The 26504-nt window shown below is 43.5% G+C and overlaps 1 protein-coding gene across 1 annotated transcript; it reads left to right on the top strand.

Annotated features, from left to right (window-relative positions):
• The first annotated feature begins 23881 nt into the window (after window positions 1-23881).
• On the top strand, window positions 23882-26258 carry LOC147441447 (uncharacterized). Its single transcript, XM_086483721.1, has 6 exons — window positions 23882-24393; window positions 24500-24727; window positions 24822-25176; window positions 25286-25410; window positions 25504-25639; window positions 25734-26258. Exons 1-6 carry the CDS (start codon window positions 24050-24052, stop codon window positions 25971-25973), a joined length of 1428 nt encoding a protein of 475 aa, XP_086339847.1. The 5' UTR covers window positions 23882-24049; the 3' UTR covers window positions 25974-26258.
• The last annotated feature ends 246 nt before the right edge of the window (window positions 26259-26504 follow it).

Below are 26504 nucleotides of genomic sequence, written 5' to 3'. Positions count from 1 at the left end.
AAAAGTTGAAATATGCGGGAAAAGGACCATATAGAGTATGTGAGATCGCCCCACAAGGAACCATTCGTGTGGAGACTCTTGATGGACTTGAAACCATTGGATTCCTCAATGGGAGCAAATTTAAAAGATACTATGATCCTTTAAGCCAAGAGGAGCCACATGCCATCCATACGAAAAAGACAGCCAAGGCTCAAATAGAATTGAAAAAGATACAAGCTCAAGCTGAGGCGAAAGAGCGCCAACAACGCATAAGACGCCAGCGAGAGGCTAACCTTGGAGTTACACATGCATTCCACGTTGAAACAGAGGATGATTGGTTGGACTCTGACACGCCTCTACGATACCCTATTGAGTTAAATAGTGCCTATGGAAAAGTGCTATATAACGCCTTATTGGACACAAGTGCTAAATATAATCTGCTATCATATGGGGTGTGGTGTCAGTTAGGGAAGCCATCTCTATCTGAGAGTATTATCCAAGTCAAGGGTGTCAACAAGAAAAAAACTACGGTTTTTGGAATCTGGCACACTTCTGTCAGTTATGAAAATGGGGTGGTAGCTCAAGACTTTTTGTTCATGCATGTTGGAACTATGGAGGGTAATATAAACCTAGGACGCACGTGGATGATAGCCACCAAATGCACTATTGATTGGGGGACTGGGGGTGTCACAACGCAAAAACCAACTCTTATCCCTACCACTCAAGCCATAGTCCCTGAGATATTGCCTAAGGAAATAAAACCCAAGACATTGCATGTCCAAGAGGTTGAACCATACGTCCCCATAGCCCAACTCTCTAGAGCTTCAACTGATGTAGTTGAAAGAAATCTTGAGACACACAAGAACCATCCTAATATAACAAAGAAAACATACAAGTGGGTCGCTAAAGCCTCTTTAGTAACCATGGCTGATGCTAAAAAATGGAAGCCTCGTAAGAAACGTCCCCCTCACTTCAAGAAATGTAAAGAAACATTGCGTTGGATTCCTAAACGACTATTGGAAGCCCAAGGATACTATGAAGGAAATGATCAAATCTGGGTGCCCAAACGTAAATTGTACTCTTACCTGCAACCGGGCCCATGTGAGCTCAATCCTGTGGCTCCAAAACAAATTGAAGATCGTGGAAAGGAAAAAATCACAGAATGCGACACACCTGCTCCAGAGCTAGTTTGGGTACCAAAGAAAGAACGATTCGTTCCACATAGATCAGGAACAGGGAAATCAAATGAAGCTTCTTGCTCTTCATGTAGTTCCTATACGGAAATAGAAGCTTCGATACAACCTCCACCTACCATTGTACATATCCATACAAGCAAGAAAGAGTTTACACCTCCCGTTGTAAGTTCACCACCTACAACGATGTTGCAAATAATATCATGGGAGAGTACCTTACCACCCTTGCAACTAGATGAAACGCATAGAGCGGTCGAAAACTATTGGTTAAAGCCTTCACCTATAACAACTTGGAACAACTGGTTTCAAAGGGTGACGACATCATTTCAAACGGTATGATCTACCCAAGGAAGGGGGGAGTGTTTATTGACATCCATCATTCACTTGCTTCCCTCTCAACCTTTCTCCCTGACCTCTTAATCTCCAATCTTAGGGAATGTATATATATAAAGCCTTATACTCACAAAAACAAGATAAAAAAGTAAAAGAGCAAGAGCGACTAGCAACGAGAGAGCACCCTATCAGATCCTACACATAAGTCTAAATCACCATGTCACATCAAGCAACACACAAAAACAACTCATGTTTTAAAGACCTAACCAAATCTATTTGTATTCTCAGAGATGGCTAGTTCACGAGAGGCATGTGCTTCTATTTTTTATGAAAGGTACCCTTTTTCTTTTTCTCAAGTGTTTCACATCTACTACCTTGTACTTTCTTGCGAATGGGATTTGGTAGAGAGACTTGCACGTGAGCGAAATTTTGAGGAGTTATAATGGCTGATACATCTATGGATAACTAGTGATCCCTACCCAGTAGCGAATGTTTCTCCGGTGGCACATGCTTATTATTTTGCACAGGATGAGTATCCACGCATCGCGAGGTTCTTGATTAACACGCTTGTGCAAGAGGATGATGAAGAAGAAATAATAGAGACCGAGGAAGACTATGGCCTCACGGAAAATGATTTCGTTTATCTAGATGATGAGGATAGAGGCCTAGCCTTAGGGTGGCCACCCGGTTTATATAATATCCTCTTTCCTTGATTTTAAAAGGGATGACAGATAGGTAGGTTAGGGGTCTGGATTGTGTTTTGAGTTTGTTTTCTAGGAGTTTTAATTTTTTCCCACTAACATGCCTCCTAGAGGTATAGTGCTTGTTTTTGGATGTGTTAGGTAGGACTTATATGGATCTCCATCCACATGGCTGAGGACATCTGCTTCGACAAAATGAGAAACTCCATACCTCCAGGTGTACTACTTTCCATGATTCATGTTGGTGGATATGTATAATTGCTAGTAATGATTTTTTATGGTTTGTTTGAGTGCAATAGTTATGTTTGTTATCTGCCATTATAGATGTATAAATTTGTCTTTGCTTAAGTTGATGGAACTAGAGTTTAATCTTATGGATGAGCCTTGAGATTAGGAGACCGAGACTTTAGGTTAACTCATTTACTTGACCACTAGGCCTAGCTGATAAAATTATCTGAGTATTTGAGACCTTAGGAATGTTTAAGGCATAGAGAAGCTTGCTCACTTAAACAACAAAAACACTAGTGAGAATACAAAGGAAATGGAAGCAAAAAATATAAGTGCCACAAATGAAAAATCTAATGCTGGAAGAGAAATCCTAGCTTGATTTGGTACTTCACTCACACGTATTGTCTATGGTACTAGAGCCCTAGAGGTTCCCAGTGTGGGCGCTTTTCTTTGAGAAGCAAAAAGCCCCGGACATACAAAATAAGCACACACGTCAAATGATTGTGAACCAAAGTAAAAAAGAGAAAAAGAAAAAAATGAATGACATTTAAAAGACTTCCATCAAGCTTACATTTAACATTTCAAGCTTTTGTTTGCAGTTGTGAGAGCTAGTTAGCTAGTCAAAGCTGAAAAGCACAATTAGGGAATCTTGCATTTAGATAATCTTCTTAGCTTAGCTAGTACTAGAGTAGTTGTTTTAACCTTAGTCATAGCTAACTAATTGATAGACTCACCCATAAGCCCAAAACTCTTGATTAATTAATTTACTCAAAGTGCGATTTATTTGTCCTTAATGGCAGTCTAACATTTCATAAATCTTGCATTTACTCATTTCCACATGTACTTTACATTCCCCTCATGATTTATGGAAATATAATTCCGCTTGCTGAAACAGTGACTTTGCCTTGCAGATTCAAATCCAGATGCTCTACAACATGGACATAACAAGCTTCAACTCAATAGCTTCCGAGGACGGAATCTACATCAGGAAGGGGGGCGTGTTAACCCTCACGGCTCAAGGACACCCTATTACCTACGACGGACATTGTAACCTACGGTGGACATTGTATTATTTATTTGGTAGAGTCAGGTACCGGGCTTGTCGGTCCAATAGAAAAAGGGTAGAGGGATCGCCGATGAGAGGTGCACTCTAACTGGAACACGCAAGGGTTAGTTGGCTAAGCATGGGCGCCCAAATGTGAATGGGGCGAGCTCATACAAAAGTCACCTAAGCCTAAAATTGAGTTATTCTCTCATTGGTGCAACAGAAGAGTGCTCTTGCTCCATCTCCATCTCCATCTTCTTCTTCTTCACCTCCTTGTGTGTGTGTGTGTGTGTGTGTGAGAGAGAGAGAGAGAGGGAGAGAGAGAGTGTGTGTGGGCGATCGAGCATTACGAAGGCACGACGGCGGCGGCGAAGCGGTTGAGCGTGGCGAAGTGGCGGCTCCTTCTTCTGTGCGGCGAGGAATCCTTCACAGCGACAAGCGCAAGGAGGTGAGTGACACACCCCTGCTCTCTGTGAGCTTGCTAGGACTGCTAGTTGTGTACTTGCAGCCTTCGTGGCTCGCACACGGTGCTCAGCAAGTCCCTAGCTCGGACACATGCGGTAGACGCGCACAGTTCTGTCTTGTGACCTAAGCATTCGAAACAGGTGGATAAGAAAAGAGCATATTATGTTATCAGTGATAGATTTATAGGCCTACTCACTCACTATGCCCAAACTCAGGCACGGTCACATAATGAGTAATTATTCCAACCATGAATGTGGTACGGTCACATAAGGAGTAATTATTCCAACCATACATGCGTTTTTACCCTAACGCAGTGGCTTCGGTGCGCACACAATTAACAGCACACAGGAAGTGGAGAGGCAGGGAGAAAGAACCTGTCTCTACAACATCCAATGGCGCCGAGTTGGATGGTGATGTCACAGGCCACCGACAGTAAGAACCAGAGGCGGGCGATGGTGATGGCGACACGGCAGCAAAGGACTCGACCCAGTGGAGGTCACTCAACGTAGGATCGCAAGAGCTGGCCAAGGGGAAGAGCGTAGAAAATGCAAAGGCAATGGCGATGGAGATGGAGATGGCAAATGCAAGGGCGATGGAGATGGAGATGGCGAATGCAATGGCAATCAGCGTCTGACTCTAAACCCATGATCACGAGAGCTGGCCAAGGGGAAGGGCGCAGAAAAGGCAAAGCCAGCGGTGATTTGTTTGTTCCACTCAGAGATGGAGATGGAGATGGCGATTGCAAGGGCAATTGGCGTCTGTCTGACCCTAAACGATCACTCAAAAAGGCACGTGGGCTACGCTCTCAAGGACAACCAGTATTAAATGGTCTCAGATTCCCATGCAGTACGATTTACCAACCGCAATCTCATGCATAAGTGAAGTTGTCACCCTCCCCGAGGTGAGCATTCTAAGTTGAGGCATTACCCCCGCCAAACATCTCAAGTTTCAACTATTCTTTCTATTTTTGCGTCCTCTACTGCGCATCATTCTAATTAAATCTACCCCCATCGATGCTACGCGGTAAGCAAACTCCATCACCTCTTACTCTCGCGCATCCTCCTTCTCTTACTCTTGTTCTTCAGTGCTTCAGCGACATGGAACTCTACACACAGTGAAGAGGTATGCTACTTACTACCCTTCTGTGCACTTGTATTTTGTGTAGTTAGTACCATGCAAATAAGGGAAGGTAAACCCTGTTTGCTGCACATGTTCGCTTGGTATAGGTCATCGTCCTTGGTCAGTACCAAGCGAATAAGGTAAGGTCACTTAGTCCGAAGGGCCCTATTCGCTTGGTACTGACCAAAAGAAAAGTTAAGTGATGTCTGCTAGTACAGAGGTCAATACTAAGCAAATAAGGGGAAGGTAACCCCTGCTTGTTGCGGATTTAGGGTTTTCTTTTGCCAAATACGCGTTTTGATTTTATAAGAAAGAAACAAAATTACAACTGAACACCCGGTTTTGAGTTAGAAAACACTTCAGACTTTACAAAGAGTGAACTATTAATTTCCAGGGGTTTAGGGTTTGCAATAACCATGTAGTCCTTTTCCTTCACAGCCAGGCTATCTCTTCGCAAAGCCTGTTGGCAAAGTTAATGGCTTCCTCATATTTACTGGCTCGTTCAAGCACTTCATCCTTCATTTCCTGAAGCCAATTAATGATAGCCTCCATAGAGACATTCTCGGTGAGCAATCGATGCATGTCTTCAGGCCTTCTTGCTTCCAAAGAGTCTTTAAGGATTGAGACCCTCTGCCTGACGATCAGCATTTGCTGCAGGTTCAGGCTAGCATCCTGCACAGAGCATTTAGCAAGTAAGCTCTTCAAACTAGGAGCTTGGAAATTGGGAGCAGAAAGCAAAGAATTACCAGCGGCTTACCTCGAGAATTGACTCCCGTGTTGACAGCAGCCACTCCCGAGCTGTGTCGGTAGAGAACATTAAAGGTAACATTGGGGGAGGGCCAAGGGGGGACCTACTGAGGAGGGCCCGGATGTGGTGTTGCTGGCGCTGCGGGAGTATACCTTGGAAAGGCATCACCACTATCCTAAGCTTCCTTTAGTTGTTTTGCGAAATCCTGAGGGAGGTTCTGAAACAACGGTTTCTTACATAGACTTTCAGACATGCCTAAAAAGCAGATCCTGGGTTCTGGCTTATGAGTGAGTGGTCTGTGAGGGGTGGTACCGCCATGCGGTTTCATGAGAGGTGGACGTGGGAGACAGAATCAATGGTACCATCCCCTCGATATTAGGGGAGGTGATGGGAGGGAACGACATGACAGTTAGAACCTGTCATTGGTATTTTGTTGCAGAGGATGCAAACCTGTTCACTTGCTTGTACACTTTTTTGAGGTCACTACCTAGTGAATAAGGTATTTTGTTGCAGGGGATGCAAACCTGTTCGCTTGGTAGTGACCTCAGAAAATGTAAGTGATGTCTGCTATTACTATTTTCTGAAGCCACTACCAAGCGAATAAGGCAAAACAAACTCTTTCCTATGCGCCTATTCGCTCTGTAATGACCTCAAAAAATATAAGTCATGTCTGCCAGTACTATTTTCTGAGGTCACTACCGAGCGAATAAGGCAAGGAAACTCTTTCCTATGCACCTGTTTGCTCGTTAGTGACCTCGGAAAATATAAGTCATGTCTGCCATTACTATTTCTGAGGTCACTACCGAGCGAATAAGGCAAGGTAAACTATTTCCTATGCACGTATTCGCTCGGTAGTGACCTCAAAAAATATAAGTCATGCCTGCTATTACTATTTTCTTACGTCACTTCTGAGCGAATAAGAGAAGGCAACTCTATCCTATGCATCTATTTGTTAGGTAGTGACCTCAGAAAATATAAGTCATGCTTGCTATTACTATTTTCTGAGGTCAGTACCGAGCGAATAAGGTAAGGTAACTCTTTCCTATTCACCTATTCGCTTGGTACTGACCATTTTTTAAATCTGAAGTCCCAGCTTGTGCTGAAAAATGAATTGTCTTTTGGTGTTATTGTATTTGTAGAGATGCCTCGTGTAAAGGCCTGCGCGCGCTAGAAGGGCAACAGGTGAATCTTTGAATGCTCAAGCAAGAAGACGCCGATATGAGGCGCACAGAGGTGTACTGCAAGAGCTGTGGAGGATAGAACGACACCTTCAACCTGCTATTCCACATCTCCCTTTCCAACGAGTAGTGCGGGAGATTTGCGAGCAGTGGAGAGTCGGCATGCGATGGGCCAGCAGTGCACTCCTCTGCCTTCAAGAAATTGCTGAAGACTACCTTGTGGAATTCTTCAGCAATGGATATATCCTGGCTGCCCATGCACACCGTGTCACTATCATGCCACGGGATTTTGATACTCTTCGTAGGCTTCGTTTCCGCTACGATGGTCTGCTTCAGCCAGTGCCTATCCGGGATAGTAGAACCATGGATATTCTCAACATCCCCCCTCTCCATCCTCGTGCACGACAGACAGAGTCGTCTAGGGCTGAAACAAACAGCAGAAGGACCCGATCATGGGTCGAGAGAAACGACACAGATGGACAGGCTGAGATATCCGCAGAGGGCCAAGAGCAAGCCAGAGTGGACCCCGAGGCAGTCATGGAAGAAACAGATATAGTTATCGAGGAGCCAGCTAGACACCAAAATGAGCAAGTCATGGAGGATCCGCAGCCCATCGTGGATGATGAGGGACAAGAGCAGGTCAAGGTGGAGCCTGAGGCATCTATGGAGCAACCAATATTGATGGAAAATGATCCGGAGCCTGAGGCTGTTAGGGAGGCTGTTAGGGAGGAGCCTGAGGCAGCTCGGGAGCCAGCTCAAGAAAGGAAAGGGCAAGGCTCTACATCAGAAGGGCCATCCAACGTATCGGATGAGTCAATTATTTTAGAGCAAATCAACGAAGAGAATGAAGAGGAGTTGAGAATTTTGTTGAGCTCAGCGCCTCTGCATGCGCACATACAGCTGCCAGCAAGGTCAGAGGAGGCCTGCATTACCAACCTCGATAATGTAGACTTCATGTGCATGCGCATTTTTACCGACTCGCTCGCAACGAATGAGGTCGTCAATGTTGCTTTGTGGTAATTCTCATGCTCATTAAATGGGTCTCTACCGAGACATGGGTCAATACCAAGCGAAACAGTGGCTAATGAAATTGGATTTTGGTACTACTCGCTCTGTATTGACCCATGTCTTTGTGGCAGTTGCCAAGTTTTTCTTTATAATGGTTCACTACCTTAAAGACATGGGTCAATACCAAGCGAGTCTGTTGCTTATGGAATTGGAATCCGCCTCTGACTCGCTCGATATTGACCCATGTCTTTGCGGCAGTCGTCGTCAAGTTCTTTATAATTGCTCATTTCAGCCAAGACATGGGTCAATACCAAGCGAATCAGTGGCCGATGGAATTCGATAGCTGTCCCACTTGCTCGGCATTGACTCACTTGGTGTTCAAGTCTAATCTCTGCCATTTGTTCATGTTAGCCATGCTGTCTCGCTTCTGCCCCCTGAGGTTCAAGAGAAAGTATACGTAATAGATCCGCTGATATCGCCTTATCGGCAGAACAATTAAGTTTCCTTTTTGAGTCTGATGAACTCGTTTAGCAGAGTCAACTTTGATCTAGTGCGCTTTCTGTTCACTGCCTACAATCAATCGTGAGTATTTTCTTGCCTTGGAAAAAACATCTTTTATTGATAATCTCTCCTCATCTTTGATGGTGTCTTTGTAGTGATCATTGGAGTCTGATGTTATTTGACATGGAAGCTAAGATTTTTTACTACGCAAACTCCAGGCAAAGCAGGGCGTTTCACGGTCGTGTAAAAACGTAAGGTCCATTTGGGTACATTTGGAAAGCAGTGTGTCTTTGTAATGTGTTGTTGACTCAAGTGGTTATGTATGTAGTGCCGCGAAAAAACTTGTATGCTATGTAGAGCATCTTTTGTTAGAACATGATCTAGGAAATGTAGTCCAACACGAATGGGTAACCGTGCCCACGCAGACTGATGACTATAGTTGTGGCTGGTGAACCTGTTTGAATGCCGTGTTGCTCATCAGTCAAATTATGGATATACCGAACGTAAGTAATCTGCTATTTTATTGTTTGCTGCAACGTATGTATGAAGCAACAGATGTCTGTATCACGCTTCTACAGGAACTTCGATTACATAACTACACCAACAACGATGTGCGACATTTTTCTGTAATGGCCATCCAGCATATTATAATCTCGGTAAACAGATGCACAAGAGAGGAAGCGGCAAGAGCTAATGAGTTCGAAGAGGCTCGCATTAACAAAATGACGCAACGCCACAATCAGACTCAAGAAGAAGTTAGAAATATGCCAGAAGCAATAAACCAATATTATGCGGACTCCACAGAAGTAGAGGAATGGGCTACACGTCGACGGCAAGAGCAAGAACAGCGAGAAGCTTCACAGGTGCAAGAATCATGGGAAGCCATGGAAGAGGCCCATGATTTCGAGCGATACGAAAGGATGCCCGAGACCAGCGTCCCCAGAGGCAGAGGTAGCAGCAACCAGAGCAAAGGGCAGGGCAGCAACTGGAGCAGAGGGCAAGGGACGAGTGGCACAAACCGCGGGAGAGGACAGGGGACGAGTGGCACAAACCGGGGGAGAGGACAAGGGACGAGTGGCACAAAACGGGGGAGAGGATAGTAGCAGGGAAAGGGAGAAAATTACTTGTATAAATCTTGACAGAAACAACACAATATGTAAAGTTTTGAAACATTGAAAATGTACATTTTTGAAACATTGTTTGACCGCCAAAAAATACCTCTGCATTAGTCATTTTGAAAAGTACATCATGGTTTGCATGGCATCAAAGCTCTTTGCGTGCACAAGGTATGTGACCTAGCTTCCAGTGGAAGCAATTAAGTGAAGTGTATTTGTTAGTGACTCCTTGCACAATGTTGTTTTCTCCTTGCGCCTTGGAATCTGAAAAGAAGAAAAAGTTAGATTCATTCATAGTGTATTAAAGACAATCAAAATTTATTGATTTAGTAAGCACCTTTCTATTGTTGAGACTGAATGCATACAATTCCGGCAAAAGTGGAAGTTCTTCACATGTAAGATCTATCCTGAGCTGTGCCAGAGTTGTGCTTGCCATTGTCTCCATCACAGTAAGTAGGCTGTCTGGAAAGTAGAGCTCCATTGATAAAGGTTTGTTCTCGAGGCTGTTCTCTGTATCTTGGTCGAGTGGAATAAGCTGCCCACTAAGAAGATGATATCTAATATAGTAAAACGATACTAAGAAATTTTGAGAGCTTATAATGAACTTGCAAATTATGGACTTCTTTTGCAAAATACAGATTTTGTTATGTGATTGTTTCCTATCCTAGTTATCATCTAAAAAGTCCAAACAGCTCTCAGACTTGCAAATGAACATTGTTGCGGTAGTTCTTATTTGCTCATCAAAGAAAAAATCTACAAACACTTCAAGAGGCATAAATAGTGTGAGCCGAACTATTTTTGTGACAATTGAATACTTGAGGGACTTTTGAATATCATGAAACAACTTATTCCTGAAGCTTTCACTAGTTTGCGAAGCAGGCGGGGACCAATCCTTGCTGTCAAAGGATGGAACTGACAAAGGAGCTACATGACCCCAACCAATGAAAGTTCTCGGTTCCACGTATGACATATCATCTGCAAGTTCCTTGTGTTGTCTTCCTCGGTACATTTGCTCACCAATAAATGCATGGAAAGCATAAAAAATCCCAAGTATACTCTCAACTGGTTGCCAATCTGTCCTATTCGATGGATAAATATCTGAAACATACCAAAGATGATATCCACCACTTAATATTCGAATATAATCATGCACTAAGCGAGATGCTGAAATAACTTACAATTGGGTCGATGCCTGGGAAAACTTGGAGGAGATGTTTGCAACCTTAAGTCTGCATGTTGGAAAGCATGTTGTATGAGGACCTCTTTCACCCGCTTGATTTGTGCACACACTTTAAACTCTTTAACTTGACCCTTGAAAGCCTCCAAGAAATCATTGTGTTGCCTCCTCTTCCTCCTCCTAGTTTGCAGTAGAATCCAGCTTTCGATAGTTATTCGAGATGGAATCCATGCTTGATCGTCAGTAGTATAACTGTTAAAAATGCTAACAGAGTCAATGGTAGTGCTAGGCCTTCGAGAAGTAGACATGGTGTGCAGTGGAATGAATACACAGAAAGGTTAGCGCAAATATAAAAAAGGAAAGAAGTTTTGAGAGGGAAGTAGAGCTACTCAAAGTCATATTTGGGCGGGAACAAAGATACTAGATAGAGTCTTCAATGAAAGTTCTGAAATTCCTCGGTACATAGTTAGTACGACTTACGGCATTTATGCCTTGAAAGCGTGAAATTGTGCGATTTGATGAACCAAAATAATATTTCCTCCTTTTTTTTAAAAAGAGCTTGACTCCAAAATGTCGATTTTCAACGTAACGTTAGCCTCTTCCTCATTGGTTGAGCGCCACTCTCTCTCTAGAACTGAAAGGCCCAAAAGTGAGTCCAGCTTTCTCCTACAATGTCCAAGGCTGAACTTTAGATAATTTGCAATGTTGAGACTTCTTTGATCAACTAGAGATCTCCATTGTTGGGGGAGTGTCGCTTTATGGATGGTCCATTATGGATGTGCCTTAGGGACACCTTTTTATGGCATATTTGGATGGAAAGGAACAAAGATTTGTTTGGTAAAGCTCACTCTCTATCAACTGTTTCAGTGTCCATTATTTTTCTTGGAGTTGTTATATAGGTTTATACTATGGTTTCTTCACCTGTAAACATTGAGGTCAAAGAGATTCCAAAGATCATCAGATGGCAAAGATGGAGGAATGATATCTTCTTGGAATTGGAGCTGATCTCTTGAGACAGCTAATTCCAGTGTTGAAGGATTTCAGCTACTGAGAGTTGGAAGAGTTCAAACAGCAGACTAGACTGAAATATGAATATTGAAATGAGAATCAGACTTAAAGACTGGAATAAAGTTCAGATTCAGATTCAGAAGACCGTTGAGAAGTCAGTATCACTGGAATATATATATATATCATGATTGAGATTACAGTGAATATGATTACAGAGAGAGAAAGTGTAGCCGATGATACTGCCACTGATGCTCGAATGCAATTATAGCTCAAAGCGCTAATACAAGTGATAACAATTGCCAACCCAATATCAAAGTAATGGGCCCTATTTATATGCTTCGGTTTTACCGTAGTAATTACTTTAGTAATTACTAAGTGATTCACTGCCCATCTTCTAAGAACACGTTCCCACATGGTGACGCGCCAGCCGTCCACATCCTTCCTTCTTTCTTGAATTTTGGCAAGATTCCAAAATTTCTGAAAAATCCATTGTCTGGTTCTGATGTGGAACTGAAAAATCCATTGTCTGGTTCTGATGTGGAACTGAAAAATCCATCGTCTGGTTCTGATGTTGACAATCCATCTTCTGGTGGATTGTCAGAGTCTGACATTGAGAAGATGGTGAAGGATGCAGAGCTCTAGATAGCTAACAGATTGCGAGAGACAGCTGAGATAGAACTACCCAGTATCCTTCCATTGGACCGTCTTCCTTTTACCCTTGCTCTTTGACCGTGTTGGTGCCTGAGAAGTTCCAGCATCAGCATTCTCCTTCTGAATCAGTCGGTAAATGGCCTCCTGCTCAAGCTCATCCCGTCGGTCTGTGGTTATCTCTACCTCATAAGGTGTGAGAGAATGATAGGTTTTGGTGTCAGAATCATAGAGTGTACGCCTGCCCTTGGTCAGTCTGTGTTCTGGCCAGTTTATGACAATGCGAAGCAGTATGGATCCATCCTTGTGGAAGAGGCTGATTTGTTTTGACACGCGCCTCGAACAGAATCTCAACCATCTCCTTGTACTGCGGTGCTAGACCCGGCTTTGCTGCAATTTCTTTCTCAGGCAGTTTGGAAGATTCGACTGTAAGCTGCAGTGACTGATTAGTAATCCTAGTCAATCCTCTGACCTAAATCTTCCACTGGCCCATACACAGCTGAATCCTCTGTAGCTCTTCCTTTATTGCGTGGATGTCATTGATTTGAAGAACATCATTGAACAATGTCTGCCAAGTCTTCCATTCTACAGTTGATCGCTCATACCAATCCTGAAGCTCATCAGTTATTTTGAAATATGTGAGTCGATCAACTCGTTCTTGATGTTGAGGATATAGTGTTGGAAAAAATCTTGGGAACTCAGTTTCTCTTGCTGGAACAGCATACAAGAGAACTGGAGAATCAGGCACAAATTCCAGGAAATTCAAAACTACCTGGTTCTCTTGTTGCATCATCTTCCTAGTAATTCTTACTAGCTGGAATAAGGTGCGGAGAGCAGGTGCCTGTGCTCCGACAGACATGCGAGTTTGAGGTCCTCTGCTAGTGGCTGTCTGGTCCTCCAGGATGGCTTTCACTCTCTGGTCCAAAACACCTCTGGCAGTTTGGAGTTAAACCAGAACATCCTTAAGTTGGACCCTCACGTCCTTCATGCAGCGGTAAGTTGGTTTGTTACCCAACAGAAGCTCGAGTTCTAAAGCTAAGGATTGACAATCTGCAGTAGACTGTCTTTGCCAGTGCGGGTTTACCACTTTCTCATCAGCATTGAGTATCCATTTTGGAACTCGTTCCAACAGCTGAACTGTACTAGGATGCGCAGGTAGTCTACAAGCTTCCTTATCATGAAAAGCAGCAGATTTCCAATGTTCCACCATTTCCCTGGATCCTACATATAGTCTTTGGAACCTTTCTAAATCAGTCCACAGAGTATCATCCTCCAGATACTGTCTGGTGATGGAGGCCTCTTGATGTCTCAACTGCTTATTTAAGGTAATGAGTTGCAGTGAATGTTGATGATCCTTTACTGGTCCTTCATCTTGAGCCTTCATTTTCCCTTTAACCTCTCTGCTGTGATGGGACTGATTAGTTGGCTCATCTCCAGTGTTACTGGGCTGTTGTTCTTCAGTCTGCTGATGACCCGACTGTTGTTCTGTTTCCTGTCTTTCCTGTTGTTCCTCAGTCTGGTCTGGCTGTGACTGGCCTCCTTCATCTGGCCCTGTCCCATCAGTACCTGGTCTTGGAGGTGGAGATGGTGGTGGGGCATCATCATCATCCTGTGTATGCCCGGTTTGTTGATCCTCCTCCTCCTTATCAGCTTCATCTTCTTCTTCTTCGTCATCCTCCTCTGGGGATGTCTGCTGCTCAATATAATCCATGATGGCTTGGTTCATTAGAGCATTGTTGAACTCACTCACCTTGTCCTGCAAATCACTTTGCAGACTTTCCATCAAGGATTTTAAATTTTCTAAATAAAAAACAGCATTGCCTGCGGGGTTCAAAATTTCAGACAAGCTATTGTAGATGTATCTGTCCGTTAGCAAATGCTTCAGATCTGTATGGTGTAATAGTAGCTTTCTAAATTCTGCCCGCTTCGTTCTGAGCCCCATTTCAGCTCGCTCGGCAGCTCTCGATGCTTCATTCCTTTGACTCTTTATGATCATAATTTCAGACTCAGCTTTAGCTAACTTTTTGTTTAACAAATCCTGAGCTCTCTCTGATTGAGCTTGCAATACCCTGTGTTGTATGTTCAACGCTTCCTGGGCTTTCTGGAGTGTGGCAATCTGATGTTGTGCTTCTGCCAATTCAGCTTTAAGCTTTTTAACTTCATCTTCTGATCCCGCAGCTTCCACCAATTGTCCCATACAGCTTACAATGGTATTCCAAGAGGAATGTATCAGTACTGAACATCTGTCTTTGACCGTTGTTGGATCAGAATCAACTAGTTCATATATTGCCATAGGAGCCACATAAGGTAGAGATGCATAATCAGTCTTGGTGAGTGAGAGATGCCCTCTCAATTTCTGAGTTTGCATTTGCTGTAGCTTATCCTTTTTAACCAGTTGCAGAGGGTTTTGAGAAATGACAGGAACTGTTGCAGGCATAGTTGAGGACGTTGGTCCTTTCCCCTTATCCAGTTGATTCCTGCCTTTGTCTCCTGACTGATCTGGTACCTTCACTTCAGTGACTAGCTTTACCTGATCCTTCCCAGATCTAGTAGAAACTGTCTGTTTGACAACTGTCTGATTAGGTACAGTTGTCTCAGTGCTTGCTGCCTTTACCTGGCTTTCGATATGCTTCAAGAATTCACTGTTTGGTCAGAGTAATTCTTGGTTTCTTTGAACTACTAGCCTCCTCTGTAGTAGCTTTCCTTTTCAGGTCCTTGGAAGTTGTTTGACTATCCGTTTCCTCATTGTCTGAGGACAGGTCAATTTTCTTCGGTTCAGAAATGGGCTGCTCATTCCATGCCAACTTCACCTGCTCATTAATATCTGCAGCAGTAGCCCAATACAGAAATTTCCAGACATACCATGCCTTGAAAACAGTTTGAGATTTCAACTTGGCAGTCTGTTGAAGTACATTATGCGAGAGTATTTGACACAGGTTGATATGGACTTGTGGATCCAGTTTCTTGGCCAATAGCATAGCAAATAATTTTTCTGACACATAAGTTGGGTTATTCTTAAGACTGACTGCTTCGGCTACAAACCTGTAAGCAGCGGAGGCTTCCAGTCCTGCTACTGGAACTCCTTGAGTACTTGCCTTGCACTTCTTTCAAGCTGCTTCATCCTCCTTTAGAGCAATACTTATTTGCTGCGCAGTTGCCACCGATGGTTTAGGCTCATTAGGCATTCTAAATGCAAAGGCAATGGCTTCTGGTGTTACTGACACCCTCCTATTATTTATCATAGCACTGCTGTTTTCTGCATCAAAAGAATCAAGAACTTGCTTGATGATCCCTGCATCAAAAGCAATCCTTGTCGCTTGCAATACAACTCGCAGATCCCAGAATTGTAGCAGAGTCATTGCATGATCAGTAAAAACATATCGTTGGATTTTACTGTATGGAAGAACAGGAAGACTTTCCTTTGCCTCAGTAATTATAGCCTGGGTTTCTGCAAGAGTTTCCTCCATCTTCTTTGATCGTTTCCTTCTACCCATACACTGTGAGGTCAACGACGATGAAACAGGCGAAGGCGAAGAGGACTTACTTGTGTTAAAGCCGTTGCCTGGTGTCGCTGGTAAGGTTGTCTGACAGTCAACTGTCTCGTCGGAGGTCGAAGTTTGCGGTTGTAGTGAAGAGACCTCGGAGCTCGGCGATGGCGAAAGGTTGACAGGAGGAAAGCGTCGCGCAGGAGATTTATGAGGAAAAATGTTAACTCTCCTGACAGTTATACGTGTTCGCGCCATAAAAGCTCCACTACTCGCCGTTCCTAGACTTGTGTGCGTCGTTGCTAACGTGGCAAACATGCATTGGACAAGATTGCAACCCATCCTTGTAATAATTATCACTGTCATACCATTTGACCGTTGGCCACTTAAAATTTGGAAAGTGTGTTCATACTGGTTCTGAATTGATCCCCACTCTGGCTGGATCATACTGGTACTGGTTCTTAAATCAGCCTGATCTTATTTTTCAGGTACTGGTTCTGAAGCTGGAACTGGTTGCACATGGAAAAGACCAAAAATATCTGATTCTGGTATCTCTTGATCAACAACCTCCAGTTCCTTAGTGACTTCTTCTGATCCAGTTTCTCTGGTCTCTGAGTAATAGAGTTTGATCTTTGCTCCATTATATACTCCTGGCAACATTAGTCCAGATAAGTCTTTTAATCTAATTGTGCCATTGGAAAAGATCCAATCAACCTCAAAAGGTCCTGCCCAGGCAATCTTCAAATTCGGCTTCTTTGGACCCATTCTTGACTGATATAAAAGCACTAAGTCTCCTTTTTGGAATTCTCGGACTTTAATTCGGCGATCATGCCAGTGATTCCTTCTTTGTTGAACAATTTCCTGTTCCAATATAGCCCTTTTCCTGAGTTCATCTAACTGCATCAGTTCATCTAGTCTTTTCTTAAGATTATGGTTGAAGTCTAATCCATACTTTACAGCCATTCTCAGACTGGGGATTACAAACTCCATAGGAACCACTGCTTCAGTACCATACACCATTCTGAATGGTGTCATTCCAGTAGTTACCTTATAAGCTGTTCTATAAGCCCATAGAGCAGTCTGAAGCTTCAAATCCCATTGGTCTGGTTTCTTTTGCACCACCTTAGTGAGAATAGTCTTAATTGTCTTATTGCTACTTTCAACCTGTCCATTGCATCTGGGATAGTAAGGAGTAGATTTCCGATGCTTGACTGAAAGCATATCCAATAGGATTTCCATAGTATCATTGATAAAGTGTGTCCCTTGATCGGTCACAATTTCCACTGGACATCCATATCGGCAGACAATATTCTCAAACAGAAACTTTGCAGTTGACTTGGCTGTGTTGTCAGGAAGAGCTTTAGCTTCAACCCACTTGGTAACATAACAAGTAGCCATCACGATGTACTTGTTCTTCCTGGGAGTCACCTTCTTAAAAGGTCCCATAAAATCCAATCCCCATTTCATGAATACTCCCAATGGTTGTATTGGCATTAAGGGAGTCATGTCTGCAGCTGTTGGTCGGCCCATTCTCTGGCATATATCACAAATTTTACAAAAGCTTCTGACATCAGCAATCATTGTTTGCCACCACAGACCTGCTTGCAGAATCTTCTTGTAGGTTACTTCGTTGGAAAAGTGTCCACCAGACTCTCCATTATGTGCCTCTGAGATAACTTGCATTCTTCCCTCCATTGGAACACATCTCCGAAGTATACCATCCACACCCAATCGATAAAGTACTCCCCCAATGATGGTAAATTTCACGCTTTTTATGATCAAAGCCTTCTTCTGATTCTGTTTCCAATCTTCTGGAAAGGCACCTTGGGAAAGGAACTGATAAATATCATACCATTTAGGATCCACTGATTCTTCTGCTTCTAGCTGAAATAAATCAGCATCCACTGGTTCATCTCTCAGAGGTGATTCTGAAAATCCTTTTGTACTTCTGGAAAGAAAGTCAGCTCCACAATGGTTTCGGCCAGGCTTATGGAAAATTATGAACTCAAATTCCATAAGGAACATCATCCATCTTATCAGCCTGCCTTGAATAATGACTTTGTTAATCAGAAACAGAAGAGCTTGATGATCCACATAAAAATGGAATAACTTCCTCAATAGGTAATGCCTGAACTTTGTAGCGCTAAAAACCATTCCGAGGGCTTCTCTTTCAGTAGTCGTATAGCCTTGTTCAGCCTGACTAAATCTCCGACTAGCAAAATAGACCAGATAGTCTGTTCTGCCATCTGGCTGAGCCAATATTGCCCCCATTGCCAATCCCGAAGCATCAACGTGTACATGAAAAATAATGTCCCAGTTCGGCTGCCTGAGGACCGGTTTACTTGTAATGGCTTTTTTCAGATTCTGGAAACTCTCCTCACACTCAGCAGTCCAATTGAACTTGCTGGTCTTCTTTGTAAGCTCATATAGTGGTACTGCTTGAGAAGCAAATTTGTGTACAAATCTTCTATAAAAATTCACATACCCCAAAAAAGAACTCAACTCAGAAGCAGTTCTGGGTGATTTAGCTTGCTGGACACACTGTATTTTGTCATTGGCCATTTCTATTCCATTGTGGGAAAACACATGTCCCAATAGCTGTCCCTTCCAAACTAGAAATATTGATTTAAATGGATTCAAGCAAATCCTTTTCTCCTGACAGCGTTTAAAAACATCTCTAGGAATAGAAGGTGATGTTCCTCAGCTGAATAGACAGTGAACTCATCCATGAAAATGGCGAGGAATCGATGAAGAAATTCATTAAACATCTCCATCATACACCGTTGAAAAGTAGCTGGTGCATTGCACAGGCCAAAAGGCATCACCAGATACATGAATGCTCCCCACTCAGTGATGAAAGTGGTCTTGGCCCTATCTTCCGGAGCAATCTATAACTGGTTATAGCCGCTATAGCCATCCATGAAGCTATACATCTCATATCCTGCGATCTTATCAAGCAACATATCAGTAAAAGGTAAGGGAAATGGATCCTTAATGGTCTGAGAATTTAGTTTCCTATAGTCGACACAAACCCTTAATTTCCCATTCTTCTTAGGAACGACAACTATTGGAAATAACCAATCACTGCTTGCTACTTCCGTAATGAACCCAGCCTTGAGAAGATTATCAATCTCCTCCTTGACCTTCTTTGCATAGTTAGGGTTCATCCGGTATCTTTGTAGTTTGACTGGCCTAGCGTCCGGTTTTAGTGGTATTCGGTGCTGACAGACTTCAGGATCTACTCCCTTCAAATTTGTATGTTCCCACGCAAATACATCTCTATAGTTCTGGAACATTATCCATGCCTTTTCCTTCATTACCGGTTTCAGGTGCTTGTTGACTTTGATCATTCTGGGATTTTCCTCTGATCCCAGGTTCCATTCCTCTACTTCCTGATCATCTGGAAGCAACCAGTTGGGTCCTCCTCCTTTTCGTTTGGTCGACTCTTTAGCGTAGTCCCAAGAAGGCCCATTCATTTCTGAATTATTATTCTGATCAGGTGGATATTCTTCTGGACATGCTGATTGTTCCATTATATAAGTATCAGTTGGGTCCTCCATTCTTCCACTTAGCTGAACGGTTCTTTCCCCTGTATTGACTTCAGTGAATTGGTCAGGGAATTGTTTCTTCTGCTTGTCAGCTTGCTCTTTGTTTAGTAGGACTGCATTCAAATCAATTTCTGCCAAAGGAAAGATGTTCATTGCTGCCAGCATTCACTCAATTTTCTTAGCTCGGTATTTCTGACACAACTCCTTCGGCCTCAATTCCTTTTTCCAGCTCCTGGTGTTGTTGGTCTGGATTTTGATTCTGCCACTGGCCCCTTCTATGGTTAAAGTTTGGTTTGCGTAGTCATGAACAACATGTGTTGTTCTTAACCATGGGCGGTCTACTAGCATTCCATATGCGCCCTGCACATCCAAAACTAGGAAACTAGTTTTGAATTTTTCCCTCCCCACTCTTATCTGCATGTTTTCAATCATGCCCATTGCTTGTACGACTCGATGATCTGCCATTCTTACTTTGAATGGTGCTGGTTTCATGTTGGTGATACCCATTCTTTGCTGAAGATGGGTTCCCATTATATTGACTCGTGCTCCTCCATCCAATATGACACTTGAGAGAGGTTCCCACTGCTTCCTGACCTTGTAATCCACCTGAATAAGTGGAACTTCATCATCCCTAACAGCCGTCACGTCTACTGTTCTGGCGTCTGTCTCAGTCTTCCTACGCTGCCTGATAAAGTTGGCCACCTCAGGTAAGGTCTTTCTTATATCCTCCAGCTCTACAGTCAGCTTCTGGATTCTATCACAAATTTTCACCTGAATTTCCTCTTGCTCCTGGTCAGACTGATTTTCAGAGCTTGAAGAGATATTGTTCTCATACTGCCATTCTTCTTTAGCAATACTTCCACTCTTTCCTTCTTCTTCCATCTCACTAGCTAGTCTATGTACCATAGCCAGCATGGTCTCTATCATGGCTGGTACTGACTGATCTTTACTAGTCGATTGGGCTGGTATCTTCTGAATGACTCTAGCCTCGGAACTTTCTGGCTGCTCTGGCAGCTTCTTAGCTAAATCCTCTGTGATTTTAGCTGCTAGTTCCCGCTGCTCTTGCCACTCATCTACCACCTTTTCCTTACCCTTGGCCTTCCAAACTTCCCTTTGTTGGGCCCACTTGCTGCTGTTGGAGTTGGCTGGTACTTCTGAAATGTCTGGAATCTCTTTAATGATCACTCCTTTGCTCCTGGTAACTACTATGACTGGGACTGGCTCTGGTGCCTTAGCCTCAGTAGCAGTTGTTACCGGTGCATCTCGACATTGGGCTGCAAAATGACCATGCTTCCCATAGGTATAGCAATTCATGCTTCTGGTCTGGAAGTTGCCTCTTCCTCTTCCTCTGCCCATTCCTGGTTGGTATCTGCCTCGTCCTTGACCAGTACCACTGGTACCTGGTCCTTCTTCTTGGGCTACTTTGATTGGCTCTGTCTTCACTGGTTCAGTGTAGGCAACCACTGATAGATCCTTTCCTTTCTTAAAATGGTGAATTCGGATGCCACAATTATTCCATAGGTGACCGAAGGCCTTGCAGTAGGTACATTGTGGACATTCCGTGGAGATATGGTCCTTGGATTTACATCTTGAACACCAAGTATCCATCTTCCGGACCGGCTGTCTTGTATGGCTAATCTCTACAATCTGCCTAGCCATTTCTTCAATTTTCTTGGTCCATGATCCTTTCTTTGATTTGTCCTTTGTCCGTTCATTGGAACTGCTCTCGGAACTTCTGGACGTTGCACTGGAATCAGAAGCTTCAGTAGCCGAACTACTGCTACTGGTCCTTCGCTTCTTGTGCCTTTTTTCTTTCTTAGCCCGCTGTTCCAGTTTTAATGCTCGCTAGACCACGTCATTGAATTTCTTTGTAGGGACTGGTACTTCCTATTCTCTCAGCTTCTTGCTTCTGAACCCATTCAGAAACCATGCCCTTAATCTTTTCTCAGATGGTGGTTCTTGCAGTTGTCTGGTCAGTTCTTTGATCTTTTCTACATAGCTGCGGACTGACAAATTCCGATGTTTGATCTGATCCAATTCACAGAGAATATCCTCATCTCATCGATTGTCAGAATATTCCAACCTGAAGGCCTCAAGTAATTTATTATATGATCTCAGTTGGCATGCAGGGTAATGGTAATACCATTTCCTTGCTGCTTCCTTCAAGGTTTGTGGAAAGTATTCCCCCCAATCATCTTCATCAATGTTTTTTTAGTTCAGCATACTGCTCAAAAGCTTGTATGTGAACATCAGGATCATCCTTTTTCCCTCCTTTGAACATGGGAAAAGAAATCTTCAGGGAAGCGGAGTAATCATGTCGATTACTGCTAATTCCACCAGTTCGCTTCTTGGCTTCAGACTGACGCTTGGGAGCCTTCTTGCAGTTGTCAGTGTCAGCATCCCAATCAATCTCTATCTCTGTCTCAGTCTCAGTATCCTCTCTGTTTTGTTTGCTAGAAGTTCCGTGACTTCCCTTTCTGCCTTTGATATGCTCATCATTCTGGCGAGACTGAGAACTCTTGGAGCTCTTTGCCTTTCGTGCTTCCCATTCTGCCTGTCTGCGTCGAGAATGACTGGAATGCTGTGAGTCCTGCGCCTCATCAGCCCGACTATGCTCCTCCTGAACCTCAGTGTCAGTCATTTTCTCTTGCTTGGGATCAGACTCTCTTCCTGACTCCTCAGGAATGGGGTCCACACGATTGGTAGATTTTCGGCCACGATTGGATTTTGGTGCCATTGCTGAAAACTTCAACTGGGAGAAGAGTCTTTCAGTCAACGAGCTTCAGCTCTAGCCACTGTGATCGCCAAAATGGAATTGGAGCTGATCTCTTGAGACAGCTAATTCCAGTGTTGAAGGATTTCAGCTACTGAGAGTTGGAAGAGTTCAAACAGCAGACTAGACAGAAATCAGTGACTAGACTGAAATATGAATATTGAAATGAGAATCAGACTTAAAGACAGGAATAAAGTTCAGATTCAGAAGACCGTTGAGAAGTCGGTATCACTGGAATATATATATTTCATGATTGAGATTACAATGAATATGATTACAGAGAGAGAAAGTGTAGCCGATGATACTGCCACTGATGCTCGAATGCAATTATAGCTCAAAGCGCTAATACAAGTGATAACAATTGCCAACCCAATATCAAAGTAATGGGCCCTATTTATATGCTTCGGGTTTACCGTAGTAATTACTTTAGTAATTACTAAGTGATTCACTGCCCATCTTCTAAGAACACGTTCCCACATGGTGACGCGCCAGCCGTCCACACTTCTCCATGTATGAACCCTACCGGATGTATCTAATTTTGAGATAATGTTCCCTTCTATCATTATGAATTTTCGCCCTGTTTTTTCTTCCCCTTATGAGTTGTTCTCTCTCAGCAAGGATGGCCCATATCCTACCTTAGGGGCACTTGCATTTTTCCCATAATCTTAATTCAATTTCAGCTGTTCTTCCAAAGAAAAAAACGATATAGTTTGCTAACATAAGGTAGGTGGGCTAACTCCCGCATGTGGGAATCCCCCTTAAATGCTGGCAAATGCTTCATGCCTTATTCTTACAGCCTTTACACATTGTATTGTTGCTTGCCATATTGTTAGCTTCCAACAACCAGTAAATGAAAGTCAACAAGGAAATTGGCAGACTCAACATTACACACTGCAAGAAATGGCGCGTGATGAAATCCATGCTGACAGCCACACAAGCGTCCAATTCTCCACTACACCCCGAGGTTGGCCATATTTGGCATCGGCTGTGGCATCTAGTTAGAGAAGTTTGCTTTCGTATTTGTTGGTTTCAACACTGAATAGGATATTTGTGTGATGTGTGCCGCCCACCCTCCACACTATCTCGCATGGGCATGCTCAAATGGGATCGACGACTGAGGTGATCTGGGCTGTCGGATGCGCATCTGGTAAATTCGGGGCGTTTGGTAAATTCGGGAAGAAAAGTAAATTGGGACAGGCTTGTAAATTCGGGTCGATCTGCACCCCATGTCTTGAACCCCCGACCTCCCCACCACGAGCCATGTGCACTAACCACTACACCTTCATGCGTACGTTGAAATATAGGCGATTCGAGTATATCATATTGTTAATGTGGGCCGATTAGTAAATTCGGGGCAAATTTGTAAATTTGGACAAATTGGTAAATTCAAGGCAACCTCAGATCTGACGATCCATAATTGACACACGTCGTCTTTTCCTCCTCCACCATTGATCCCATTTGATCATGCCTATGTGATATAGTGATGAGGGCCGCCCATGACAAAAGCAAAATTCAACACGTGACTTTGAACTTTGAAGGAAGCGTTCCAAGTTTGGACTTTGAGTTTGAACTTTGTCGTACTTTTGCTGACCGACGCAAAAGCACACCTCTAGATAAAGCATGTGACGCAGGCAAGTTGACAACATTGATCGATTACGAGTACGTCTACGCGGCCATCAGACCTGCTCGAGGAAGAAGACCTGTGGAGGTAAAGAAGAAGAAGAAGAAAACCTGTGCAGGTAAAGAGCCTGCACGCGAACGTGAGAAAATCTTCCCCTAAGTTTTTGAGACGGAGCCATGGGAGGTGGGTTTAGGGTTTTGCACTTAGTACGACCCTTTCTCTCCGTTCTTCCAGAGGTTGAGACAGCTAATCGCAGAGTGCCCTTCCGCGAGAAGGTGACGTATACCATATTAGCCCTTGCTATTTTCCTTATTTGCAGCCAGCTTCCACTCTATGGAATCCATTCGACAACGGGGTCCGACCCCTTATATTGGATGCGTGCCATCATGGCTTCTAACAGAGGAACCGTAATGGAGCTGGGTATCACTCCCCTTGTCACATCAGGCATGATTATGCAACTACTTGCAGGCGCAAAGCTTATCGACGTTGACAACAATGTTAAGGAGGATCGAGCGCTACTGTAAGGACTTGTAGTATTGTTCTTATTATTTGATCAATTCACAGTTTTATGTCTTTGTCGATGTGTATGGATGGTTACTATGTGCATGTGGTTCTGTCTAAATCAGGAATGGTGCGCAAAAGCTTTTAGGAATAATGATCACCATCGGAGAGGCAGTTGCCTATGTGCTTTCTGGCATGTATGGGAACATCAGCAATTTAGGTGCTGGCAATGCGATCCTGGTGATCATGCAGCTATTTTGTGCTGGCATCATTGTGATGTGCCTTGACGAGCTTCTGCAGAAAGGATATGGTCTAGGCTCTGGAAGCTCTCTTTTCATTGCGACTAACATCTGGTAGAGTAGCCATCGTCTGAGGTTCAATAGATCAATCATAATGCGGGTAAAAAGGGATTGTTTGTTTGATCCTTTGTTTGATGGATGTCTGCAGTGAGAACATAATTTGGAAGGCATTCAGTCCAACAACGATTAACACTGGTCGTGGCGCCGAGTTTGAGGGGGCTTTTATTGCTCTGGTTCACCTACTTATCACCCGAACAGACAAGGTGGGCGCTTTGAAGGAAGCGTTTTACCGGCAAAATCTTCCAAACGTGACAAATCTACTCGCTACGGCGCTAGTCTTCCTTGTCGTCATTTACTTTCAAGGGTTCCGGGTAGTTCTACCGGTGAGGTCCAAGAATGCACGCGGGCAACAGGGCTCCTACCCCATAAAGCTGTTCTATACGTCGAACATGCCAATCATTCTCCAGTCAGCGTTGGTCACAAATGTGTTCGTCATTTCACAGGTAAGGGAAAAAAACTGCATTGTGCATAAGCTTTTGGCTTTTGCTGGTTATGGGCTGTGGAGTTACGATTGGCTGGGTTTTAATGCACTCAAGTTGCTTGCTGCCACAGCTTTTGTATAGAAAATTTAGCACGAATATCTTGGTCAATTTGCTGGGAAAGTGGAGAGAGTCGGAGTACTCAAGTCAACTCATCCCAGTTGGAGGTCTTGCATACTACCTCACGCCGCCTACAAGGTGCGACGGGATGTTCATAGAGAGCGGATCGATGAATTATCATCACCAGTTGGTTGTAATTTGACTTTGCGTATTTCTTATGCTTGTGTGCAGTCTGGCAGAGATGGCAGCGAATCCTTTTCATGCAATCTTGTATGTGGCCTTCATTCTTACCACGTGTGCATTCTTTTCTAAAACATGGATCGAGGTATCAGGCACATCAGCCAGAGATGTTGCAAAGCAACTAAAGGTAGGCTTGCTTGTTGGTACCTTACATTTGAGAGAGTGTAGTTTTGCTGCTGTTTTTGAAGGTGACACATGAGCACGCTTGATCTATGCTGCAGGAGCAACAAATGGTGCTGCCTGGACACCGCGAATCGAACTTGCAGAAAGAGCTGAACCGCTACATTCCTACAGCAGCTTCTTTTGGTGGCATGTGCATTGGTCTTCTGACAATCTTTGCTGATTTCATGGGAGCCGTTGGAACAGGAACAGGGATTTTAATGGCAGTTACCATCATTTATCATTATTTTGAAATGTTTGAGAAGGAAAGGGCCAACGAACTTGGGCTCTTTGGCTTCTAATTTTGCAAGCAAAACTTATGGTTGGGCTTACCTGCAACTAGTGTTAAGAGTGTACAGGACATGCCCCTTTGAAGCATGGGGTGAGTGTACTACAGCAGCAATATACCCAATTTTGTAATTCACCAGTTCATTTCCCCTCAATTGGTAACCAAGATTGCTCAGTTGGCTGAGTGTATTTTTTAATGAAAATTTTTACTCTGATTTGTATTGATGAGTAAAGAATCAAGCAATTTAAATTGTACGGAGACTTGAAATACTTCAATTCAGGTGAATTCTTTCACATGTCACCGATGGCCTCTTCTATGGTATGAATTCAAATTTCAAAAATTGGTTTTTTGTGTAAGGTCAGTGATGGTCATAATAAGTGATTCTTGATGCTCAAGGATTGTGAATCACAATGGAGAGGAAAGTATGTAGGTATAGGTCATGATTAAACTGTAAGGAAAGCAAGTCCAGATGTGAGCAAAAGTTGAGCACTCTAATAGTGTGTGGTACTCGAGACTCTCGGGCGAACTTGTAGAGAGCGTAGTG

The sequence above is a fragment of the Adiantum capillus-veneris genome, chromosome 15, assembly GCF_014529385.1.
Source record: "Adiantum capillus-veneris isolate H3 chromosome 15, ASM1452938v2, whole genome shotgun sequence".
Classification (NCBI taxonomy): domain Eukaryota; kingdom Viridiplantae; phylum Streptophyta; class Polypodiopsida; order Polypodiales; family Pteridaceae; genus Adiantum; species Adiantum capillus-veneris.
The sequence above is the reverse complement of the archived record's forward strand: the minus strand, read 5'-3'. Positions and strand labels throughout refer to the sequence as shown.